The sequence below is a fragment of the Bos indicus genome, chromosome 14 (genome assembly GCF_029378745.1).
Source record: "Bos indicus isolate NIAB-ARS_2022 breed Sahiwal x Tharparkar chromosome 14, NIAB-ARS_B.indTharparkar_mat_pri_1.0, whole genome shotgun sequence".
NCBI classification, from domain to species: domain Eukaryota; kingdom Metazoa; phylum Chordata; class Mammalia; order Artiodactyla; family Bovidae; genus Bos; species Bos indicus.
The window spans coordinates 47749231-47760530 of NC_091773.1; the positions used below are offsets into that span (position 1 = coordinate 47749231).

Consider the following 11300-nt stretch of genomic DNA (forward strand, 5'->3'; position numbering starts at 1 on the left):
GACTCAAGATATTGTTATTATTTCTAAGTTAAAACAAGATTAACTTTCGAGATTTCCTACGTAGAATCTGATGACCAGAATTGGTACATGGCTTCTGGTTTAAAAAAGAGTACTTTTCTATGTAACGAACACAATTTAGGAACTGAAAATATAAAAATGAATGAGTCTTTCCTCACGGAACTTCAGTAGTAGGATAACCTTGGTAATTAAGTAAATTATGTACTGTATTATTAACAGATATCACAGAGATCTATTAAAAAAGGTAAGGACAAATACTGCATTGTTTAAGACAGCTGAGTGTAGCCAGCTGTTAAAAGAACTTGAACTTGTAATTTCAAGAAAGGAAACTCAGTAGTGGAGGTCAGGGGCTGGACAGAGGCCATCACTGTGTAACAGCTTCTTGACTTTCAAACCACGTGCATATTTTATCTTTAAAACCAATAGAGTTATATAACGTATGCCAGAATGAAATCTTGAGGAATGTATTTAATACCATGAGCCTTTCTGTATCTTAAGAAACTGAGATAATGTTACCTGCTTTGTAAGAATTTAGTAAGGATTAGAAGTGAACACACAAAAGTGTATAGGATGGAGTTTCAGGTTCATTTAAGTGGGTTTGGGCTTGTTTCACTTCATCAAGCTGCTTATGCAGCTGCCATATATGAATTGTAACTTTTCTAATAAAAATCATAGTAATTGCAACCATTTATGGAGTCCTCAATCTATGCCAGACACTATACTAATTATTTTACAATCCCTTGTAAGTGGTTGGCCATATTTCAGATGAGAAAATAAAGACGTTAGCAAAATGATGTTAATTTTTTTTAATGGTCACTTAGCTAATTGGCAAAACCTAGTGCTTGGGTCTAACTCTGAATGAGGTGAGGTATGTTTCGTGTTTACAGTATAAAACTACATGGGCAAAAATGAATTGGTTCTTACTTTTTTTTTTTTTTGCCCATTTTGTGCTAAAAGTCTATACATACTCATTCAGCAAATTTTTATTGAACATTTATCATATGTCAGCTTCTATATGATGCTTGGGAAGCATCAGTTAAAATAGATTCTGTACTCATGAAAGTTTAACATTTCTTCTAGACATGTAGAAAGGCAGAAATACAATGAGACCAAAGTTGTACGGTTCTTGCTCGCCTCTCAGAAAGATGATCTTATTTTCTTTTATCATGCCAGTCAAAGAAACAAAAGCCAAGAGGAAGAGGAAGCTCATTGTTGACAGTGTCAAAGAGTTGGATAGCAAGACAATTAGAGCCCAGCTTAGTGATTATTCTGATATTGTTACTACTTTGGATCTGGCACCACCCACCAAGAAATTGATGATGTGGAAAGAGACAGGAGGAGTGGAAAAACTCTTCTCTTTACCTGCTCAGCCTTTATGGAATAACAGACTACTGAAGGTAATAGCGTTTGCAGAATTTAAAATTTCATACAGATTTTGATCGTTTTTTAAAATAAACGTTAAAACCTTTTGTTTAAATCATTTTTGATCAGGTATTGTTCAGCCAGCCATATGGCATCTTTTTTCTCCCTTAAACCACAGTATACTGAACATAAACCTGATCTGGAAGATTATAAGTGACACCTACATTTCTAAAAGATGTGGAATGAATTTTCAGTATTCTAAAAAGCCACTGGTGTTTTTAATAATAGTTCTTTCTCAGCTTTCTATGATAAATTATTAGTTCTGTTGCCTTAGTATGTACCGTGGTTCAAGTCTACATTCTTTAGATGATGCTTTCTGGCTAAAACATGGCTTGGTTCTGCTTTTCCCACAATACAGATTTCTGGCTTTATGAGAATTTCTTTTAATTTACAAGCCATTTTCTAGAGTTGAAGTATTCTTAGAACCGATTGTTTAAAAACAAAGTCTTTAAAGCAGCAAGCTTTGTTAAAACTGTTTTTTCGGTGCACAACCATAGTCATTTGGAAGAAGGTTCTTAAGTTTTGTTTTTTTTTGACTTAGTAGTTTCATTTTCAGTAATTTTTCCTGAGATAATTTAAAATATGGGGGAAAAAACTCTATGAAGATGTTAAATAATTATATTTACAGTTAAATTTTTCTAAAGAATCTTAAAATATTAAAAAATCTTTCAAGCGTGGCATATATATGCACAAGCATATATATTTTCACTCAGTGGAATATTCAGTCATTAAACATACTAGAAATAATATAAAATTACTATATCATTAAGTGAAAAGGGTACTATGTAAAGCTATTGGGTATGATTTCAGTTAGATTGAGTTTTAAGTGTATGAATGTGAAAATAAACTGCAGGTCAATAAATTTAAAACTAAATCCCCAAGTTAAACAATGGATAAAAAAATGTCATCCTCAAATTATCTAAAATTGCTGCAATGAAAATCTTACAGGACTTCAAATTACAGAATGGAGTGTGAATATGGCGTAACATTAAGTAGAAATCGTGCTCAATTTTACGTATATATACACCAACTATTAAAACATTGTAATGTTAGTGGTAGGGTTTCATTTCTTGTGATTTGTAATAGAGATTATATAATTGATTTTTAAATTTTTTATAGCTCTTTACACGCTGTCTTACACCACTAGTACCAGAAGATCTTCGAAAAAGGAGGAAAGGAGGAGAGGCTGATAATTTGGACGAATTCCTCAAAGAATTTGAAAATCCAGAGGTTCCTAGAGAGGACCAGCAGCAGCAACATCAGCAGCGTGATGTTATCGGTCTGTTTTACTAGAATAGTTCCCTCATAAAGTTTAAGTGAACATTTGGGTTAAATTTTACCTATATATTGCCCAAGTAAAAGAAATCAGGAACAAAGAAGTGTACTCAAATTTTGAACAGGGAAATACATGCTTTATATTCTCTGATTGCTTAGAGGTTTAGGAGTTGGCTGAGTGCTGGTCTGCTAAAGGATTGTCCTGCCTTGGACTGGAAGTGGCACCTGTCCTTTTAAAGCTCCCTCCCACTTTTAAATGTATTGTTATAAATTGAGTAACTTTTGTGGAGGTAAAATTTTATTCTGCCTTCCTTACTAGGGAAAGTACCTATGTTGTAGCATATTACTATTAAATGGTTCTAAAATATTGTTAAGGACTGTATGACCTAAGTCTTCTCTTCATGTGACCAATTGTAGATGAGCCCATTTTGGAAGAGCCCAGCCGCCTCCAGGAGTCGATGGAGACCAGCAGAACAAACTTGGATGAATCCGCCATGCCCCCACCACCACCTCAGGGAGTTAAACGAAAAGCGGGACAGATTGACCCAGAACCCATGATCCCTGTAAGCACACGTCTCCATCAAAATGTTTGGGATGTTCAGACAATATTTTAGATCCCTAGTAGTAGCAAGTGTTATTTAAGGAGACCTTTTGAAGTATCTTGGTTTGGGCAGAAAAGGAATGGATCCAGAGAGAAAAAATGGCAGCCAGGGATCTAAATATTGTGTGCCCTGAGTGGGAGTTGTTTTTAGTGTAGAAGTTTTTGTTTTTTTCTGACTCTTCTTGGATAGTGTTGCTTCAGAGTGGCCTGAACATCCTTGGCTAATATGGATTCCTTGATACTGGGTTCTAATTTTATTTTATTTCTCAAACATTAGCCCATGGTGAATCAGACAGTTCTAGATAGAATAAGAAAAGCAACATAAGGAACCTGTTAAATACATTTTGAATAAAATAGAACAAGCTTCCTGCTAATAAATAACTGTTAGCAAGATGGAACATTTTCCCTCCATTTTTATTGAGATAAAATTTACATATAAATTGTATTAGTTTGGGGTGTACAGTATAATGACTTGATACATGTATATATTGTGAAATGATTACTATGATAAGTTTAGTTACTATCCATCACTTTATACAGAATTAGATTTTTTTCTTGTCATACAACATCTACTCTGAGCAATTTTCAAGTATGTAGTTATAGTTGGTTGAAGCTCCTTATCCATGGATGTATACTGAGGGCTGTCTGGAATAAGTGTTTTATGTAAGATACTTTAGTATCCATGAATTTTTCTATTTAGAAGGGATCCTGAAACTAATCCCTTGCAGATACACAGGGACAGTTGTATTGTTCATTGTAATCATCATATTGTGTATTAGATCCCCCAAACTTACTTATAACTGGAAGTGTATACTCTGACCAACATCTGCTACATCTCATTTCCTCTGCCTTCTAGCCTTCATGACCACCATTTTACTCTTTGCTTCTGTGAATGTCAGCTTTTTAAGATTGCATATGTAAGTGATACAGCTGTCATATAGGACTCATCTTTCATTTCACTTAGCATAGTGCTCTCCAGGTCCATCCGTGTTGTCACAAAAGGCATAATTTCTTGTGGTGAATATTATATCTGTGTGTGTATCATATTCTCTTCATCCATTTATGTGTTGATGGACCCTTAGGTTGTTTTCATAGCTTAGCTGTGAGCAGGGAAGCATCTTTTCCACATAGTAATTTCATTTCCTTTGGATAAGTACCTGGAGGTGAAATTTCTAGTTTTAATTTAAGTTTTAATTTTTTGAAGAACTTCCACAGTTTCCGTAATGGCTGAGCCAGTTTACATTTGCACCAGCAGTGCATGAGGGTTCCCTTTCTCCTCATCCTTGCCAACACTTGCTGCTCTCTCTCGTCTTTTTTGGTGTTCTGACAGGTTAGTCATTCAGACAGGTGTCAGGTGATCTTGGGGTTTTTATTTACACTGACTAATTAGAGATGTTTTGAGCACCTTTTCTTGTACCTGTTGGTCATCAGGTATATTGTCTTTGGAAAAATTTGTGTTCAGATCCATTGCCCATTTCAGTTTGTTTTGCTCTTGAGCTAAGTTCAGTTGTTTATATATCTGGAATATTAGTCTCTTATCAGATAAATGATTTGCAGATACTTCCCCATTCTGTAGGTTGCCTTTTCATTTTCCTGATGGTATCCTTTGTAGTGTGTAAACGTTCGATGTCGTGCAACTTGTTTATTTTTGCTTTTATTGCCTTTGCTTTTGGTGTCAAATCCAAAAAAGTCTGTCAAGACCAATAAGTTTCTTACCAGTATTTTCTTCTAGGAGTGTTATGGTTTCAAATCTTAGATTCAAGTCTTTAATCCATTTCATTCTTATACATGTGGCTGTCTGGTTTACCCAACACCATTTATTGAAGAGATTGTCCTCTCCTTTTTGTATACTCTTGGCTCCTTTGTGCTAAGTTAATTGGCCGTATAGTGTAGATTTATTCCTAGGCCTCTGTTCTCGTCCAAATTCTGCTTTATTGTTTAGCAAACATTCCTGCATATCTATAGTACAAAGTAGTTTCAGGCTATCTCGTTAAGAAACTAGAATGTATTTGTCCAAAAAGTAAAGTAGCATCTTGCTACTTTGTTTAAGCTGGCTACCATTAAGTTCATTTCAGTGTGCTATTGTAAGTGAAAAGGAAGGTGGTCTGGTTTGAAGCTTCCCAAGCTTAAGTCTATAGAATACATTAATTTGGACAAAGGGAGACTTTTTGGTACCTTAGGCTCTTGGTTCAGCCTCCATGAAGATACTGGCAAAAGAATATTCCTTGCCAATTTTAAGAACTAGTTCTCTAAGCTCCCCCCCTCCCCACCCCAACCTGGTGTTAAGGAGTTGTAAAAGGCTGGGCATATTTTTCTCTTTGAGTTGAGGAAGGGGAGCAGGTAATAGGTGGGTTGCTTTAGTACCACTCTCTGGATAATTGTTTCCTTGTCAGTATTTTAATGTTCTCGTTTGTTTGTATTAAGTCAGAGAAGAAAATACAAGAAATGGATCCAGAAAAATAGTCTCCTCATTTGTATTATTTGCTTCAGGAAGAGCCCAAAGGCCTATTTAGCACTCAAGCTGAGTTGCAATGACCTTAAGGCAGTCTTACACAGTAATGGTTGCCTGTGCCAGGCTAATTAATGGTAGAGTCTTTTTGCATTGCCCTGGAGTCAGTGGATTCTGTTTATTCCTAAAATGTTAATACAGAAAGTTTTGAGGGTTTTTTGTTAAGTGTTTGCAAATAGTAAGTATAAAAACAAAGCACCTTTGCTCTAGGATAGTAAGACAGTGATTGGATTTTCTTGTGTAAACTAATGCTGAGACATGTAATCAGTTTTTGATTATGAGGAAGTGTGGAGGTGTGACTCCAGTATTTCTTTTCATTTTGAGAACTGCAGCAACTACATACTTAAAAGAAGCTACCTTTAAAATGTGCATCCTTAAATTGCCTTGTTTTTATTGCTTTAAGCCTCAGCAGGCAGAGCAGATGGAAATACCTCCTGTAGAGCTGCCCCCAGAAGAACCTCCAAATATCTGTCAGTTAATTCCGGAGTTAGAACTTTTACCAGAAAAAGAGAAGGAGAAGGAGAAGGAGAAAGAAGATGATGAGGAGGAGGAGGTAAGGAAATGTAAAAAGATCTGATGAGTACATTCCCATCCAGATTTAGTGAAAATCTTCCACCAGCTTGTTGTTATTTTTCATATTGGAGCTGAGTTAATTATCAGAGTGATGAAAAATGTTTGAATAAAAGCAAAACTTAGCAAAATTCTTAGTGGTCTAGACCAGGGGTCCCCAACCATTGGTCCAAGGCCTGTTGGGACCCCCCTCACAGCAGGGGGTGAGCGGCAGGTGAAGGAGTGAAGTTACATCTGTATTTATAGCCATGCCCCATCCTCACACCACCTGAGCCCTGCCTCCTGTCAGATCAGCAGTGGCATTAGATTCTCATTGGAGTGCAAACCACTGTGAAGTGCGCATGCAAGGGACTCCTTATGATTATCTGATGCCAGTAGAGCCAAGGTGGTGATGCTAGTGCTGTGGAGCGCCTGCCACTGTCTCCCATCACCCCCAGATGGCAGCGTCTAGTTGGAGGCAAACAGGCTCAGGGCTCTTTACGTTATGGTAAGTTTTATAATTATTTCATTATATATCACAACGTAGTAATAGAAATAAAGCACGCGATATATGTAATGCTCTTGATTCATCCCCAAATCATCACACCCTACCCCATCCGTGGAAAAATTGTCTTCTACAAAAACCGGTCCCTGGTGCCAAAAAGGTTGTGGACCACTGCGCTAGACCATCAAGACCCTCAAGTTTTATGCTGTGTTTAATAACTCACTTGGTCCCTTGTGGGTTTTGGAGGACAAGAGGTTTGCCCTTTCGCTGATTTCTTGACTTCTAAATTGTAAGCTGCTCTGAGACGTTCTCTTGTGGTTGAGGGTCAGTTCTTACTGCTACTAACATCTGCCTCTCGTATAACCCCTCTATTTGTGAGGGGTTTGTTTTTTCGTTAGAGTGGAGTGGGATGTACCTTGGCTGATCTGGTTTTATTTTTTTAAAAAGTAGAGGTAGTTTGGGAATGGATTTCCTTTTCCTCGTGCACACTTTGGCTGCTCAGGGTCTTTTGTCTTCCCGACCCCCGCCCCTGCTTTTGTTGGATCTTTAAGATTGTTACAGAAGACTTAGATATTTTTCTGTTTGATGTCCTGTCAAATATTTTATTTAAACCTTTATGTTTAAAGTTTCTTCCAAGACTAATTCTCATTACCATCTGTTCATATTTGTAATTTATGCCAGCATAGGTTTCATAACCACTTAGGGCTTGATTATGAGCCTTACGTTGTTTTAAAGTAAGAATTTAGCCCCAGAGTTCTTCCAGCCTGTGTTCTAGAGAATCTCAGACTGTGTTCAATTAGTATTTAAAATTATACTTTCTGATGTTTTTGAAATTGTTAACTCCTGGTCCTTTGGATATTATGTATAGTTCCAATATAGTTTGGGAGTATCTCAGCTCTTGGCCGGTGCCAACCTCAGTCTTGTAGGTGGCAGGTGACTGGGAACCAGGCTATTACAGTTAAATATAAATTATAGCCCATTTCTTTTGAAACACTTGATGTAAGTTTCTTAGAGCGGCCAGTAAGCCATTGCCTGCCAGCATTAGTCCATGGACCACACTGTGTAGACCCACGCTTCTAGATCAGTACAGAATCATGTAGTCAGCTAAATGCACAGAGGACGTTCTTCTGTGATTTAAGAACAGACTGAACTAAATGCTAAGTGTTTTTTCCACTAACCAAAATGCACAATTTAGAGCTTTCAGGAGATAACAGAAATGCTTCATTTTGTAGCAATTTTGTCAGTTTTTGTGTGGGGTCATTTTCACTTAGGATGAAGATGCTTCAGGGGGCGATCAGGATCAAGAGGAGAGAAGGTGGAACAAAAGGACCCAGCAGATGCTTCATGGTCTTCAGGTATGCCAGTGAAGGCTTAGAGAAAAATTTCATCAAAGGCTTCTGGCATTGTTTCCTTAAAAGGAAAAGTTACATGCTGTATAACCAGCAAGTCTGCCTTTTGTGAAACTTCTTCCAAAACCACATACCTTAAACTACTTTAATACATAAGCTGTTAGGCTAAAATCAAGCCTGGAAAGCATCCAGGTGAATACTTTCCCTTTGTTACTCTGCAAAGCAGAGCTTCTTGGTGTGTGTATACATCTTATTTTGGGTTGAGCAGATTTAATGTGTTGAATCATTAAGTTTGTCAAATCATTGTACAGGGTTAGAGTGTCACTTATCCTTGGGCCTTCATGTATCAGATACAGAGGAGATTGCTTGAGTGTCTATGAAATACCAGGCAAGATGCTCAGGGTCTCCTAAAGTAGATTCAAAGGATAGTTGAAAGTTTGGGAAACTGTAAGTGCTACATTTTACTATTTTATCAGTTCGATTAAATCTACAAAGAAATGAGTCTGTGTTAACATTGTCCCTTTGCTTTTTTTAAACATGAGAAACATTCACATAATATACAAAAATAGTATGCTTCTAAAATTACTGCTTTGGTCTGCTGATTACTTTCATTTAATCCTTCCTCTTTGGTTTTATTTCAGCGAGCTCTCGCTAAAACTGGAGCTGAATCTATCAGTTTGCTTGAGTTGTGCCGAAACACGAACAGAAAGCAAGCTGCAGCAAAGTTCTACAGCTTCTTGGTTCTTAAAAAGCAACAAGCTATTGAGCTGACACAGGAAGAACCATACAGTGATATCATTGCAACACCGGGACCAAGGTTCCACATTATTTGAGCAGCTAGAAGCGTTAGAGCTAGTGTTCACTTCACTAGTGTGTACAAATTGCCCCCGTGTGTAGGGCACACAAAACCCTTCCAGAAAATTTAGATTTTTGTCTGTACAAAGTCTCTGCCTTTTTTCATTTTTTCCAGTATTTTAAATTGACCCATTTCCTCTTTAAGCAGAACTGCTTGTATGGTGTTTGTGTTCTGGTGGAGAAAGCAAGCACCCCAAGATCAGTCCAGAACAGATGTGTGCAATATTGGCGCATATAATTGAGTAGCAACGGAAGGTTGGAGTTTTTCTCTTAGTTCTCCATTACTGCATTCTAAAGGAGAACGTTTCAGGGAAAAACACCTGACAGTTAAGAACAGTAGTGTGAATCTTTGACAGAAATTGTCTTTTCCCATCAGCAGCACCCAGCAGTCTTAGAAGAGACCATTGGCCTTCGGGGATGGTGCCCCAGACAGACTGTCTTCTCGGGATAAGTTTTAAAGTATAATTTCACAATTCACCACTGGGGGTGGGGGTTGGTATGTGAAATTGTACTGTAACTATAAAAAGGTAGGACTTGGTTTAAAGTGCCCTATTTTGTAAATCATTCCATTTGAAACTTTTTAACTGTGCTGACATCTGTTGTTTTAGTGAGACTCTAAAATGAGCAGAAATAGACTTTTAGAGTAGAATGAGTATAAAAAGCATCTCTGATTTTCCAGGAGCTGTAAATCAAGGTTTTAAAAAGATGTTTGGACATATTTGAGTATTCAGATCATGAAAATAGAAATTGCTGTGCTAACTGAAAGGACAGACTGATGGGAAACTGTACAACTGGTAGACTTAACCTTTAAGCAGACAGTGCTGTAAAAACTAATGGCTTCTTTGATATTTATTGTAAGTTTTAGTACTGATCTTTTTTTCCAAAGCTTGCACACTCCTTTGGAACTGTAATAGCTTTGCAACAGAAATCCCATAGTTTCCTATAAATTAAGTGAAAAACATCCAAATAAAGGCTTTAAATATTAACAGACCAGGTAGCACCAGAAATTATGTGACTGTTATGATTATCAAAACATGTCTTAACTTTTTAGGGCAAAATTACACACTAAAAGTTCTAGCTTAAGTGTTGGCACTTGTGTGGAAAAAAAAATCACTCAGACTTCAGTGTATACCCAATAATTTTAAATTATGTGAGATGTTTTAAATTTGTGAACTCGTAATTCCTGTTTTGATGATTCAGTTTCTTGAGATGGTAATTGTATAAATTGCTATTGCCGCTTTATTTCAGTATCATGTGCCTGTAAACCATGGATTTTTCTCCCTTTGTATAAAGACATTGTAGATAATTGAATGTTTGATTATAGAAAGGTCATTAGTTTCTCGTTACACATTTTGTTAGTCTGGTTTTTGTTGCTTATCGGGTTTAATATTGTTCTTGAAAATAGTTGATGCTATGTTATGTATAACTTTTCTAATAAAAGTTGTGTTATAAGCTGTAAATTTTGGAGTATTGTTATTCAGTTGGTGGCATTCCCCAAGAATATTGCTTCATCTTTTTTGCCTTAACTAGAATAATTATCCACACAAATAGTGAATTTTTCAAGAGATATTTAGAGTACAAAATAATAAGTCTTTACAAGGTGTATTGGTGTATTAGAATGTATTAAGATTAAAATGAAACTAATAAATGGCTGATGCTGAGGAATCTTTTGGGGCATAGTTACAGTCTTGTAATTGCTAAGTACATAGAAATTATGACATGGTGGGTGGGGGTGTGTCCTTGGGGGTCTAAACAAATGTAGCCAATTAACAACGTTCTGGAGATTTGCTGGATCCATCTAAGAAATCTACTTTAGCCAGGGCATTCAATAGGTAACTTGCAACATACCCATCTTTACATTCAAGCATTTGACTTGTCCCACCACCATCTGTGAACTTTTAAGACACTTAAGACTTCATGCACTCAGGAAATAAAGAAAAGCTTCTGTTTGAAAGCTGATGCTTGGTAGAGATGCAGAGGTACAGAGCACCTGTGCACACAGCAGGGGAAGAAGACGGGTGGAGCAAGTGGAGAGAGCACTGACATACGTACAGTACCACAGGTAAGATAGCTGGTGGGAAGCTGCCACATAACAGGGAGCTCAGCTCAGTGCTCTGTGATGACCTAGAAGGGCGGGACGGAGGCTCAGGAGGGAAGGGATGTACGTATGCATACAGTTAATCCATGTTGCTGTATGGCAGAAACCGTCAAAACACT

General features: G+C 37.1%; 1 protein-coding gene across 1 annotated transcript in view; it reads left to right on the forward strand.

Annotated features, from left to right (window-relative positions):
- The window catches only part of RAD21 (RAD21 cohesin complex component), a 29635-nt gene extending 18887 nt beyond the window's left edge, over nt 1-10748 (forward strand). The window contains exons 9-14 of the mRNA XM_019973797.2: nt 1192-1415; nt 2560-2719; nt 3133-3278; nt 6229-6378; nt 8151-8234; nt 8870-10748. Of these exons, the coding sequence (XP_019829356.1) occupies nt 1192-1415; nt 2560-2719; nt 3133-3278; nt 6229-6378; nt 8151-8234; nt 8870-9061 (956 nt within the window). The 3' untranslated portion in view covers nt 9062-10748. The remainder of the gene's footprint in view (nt 1-1191; nt 1416-2559; nt 2720-3132; nt 3279-6228; nt 6379-8150; nt 8235-8869) is intronic.
- Nucleotides 10749-11300: the final 552 nt, after the last annotated feature.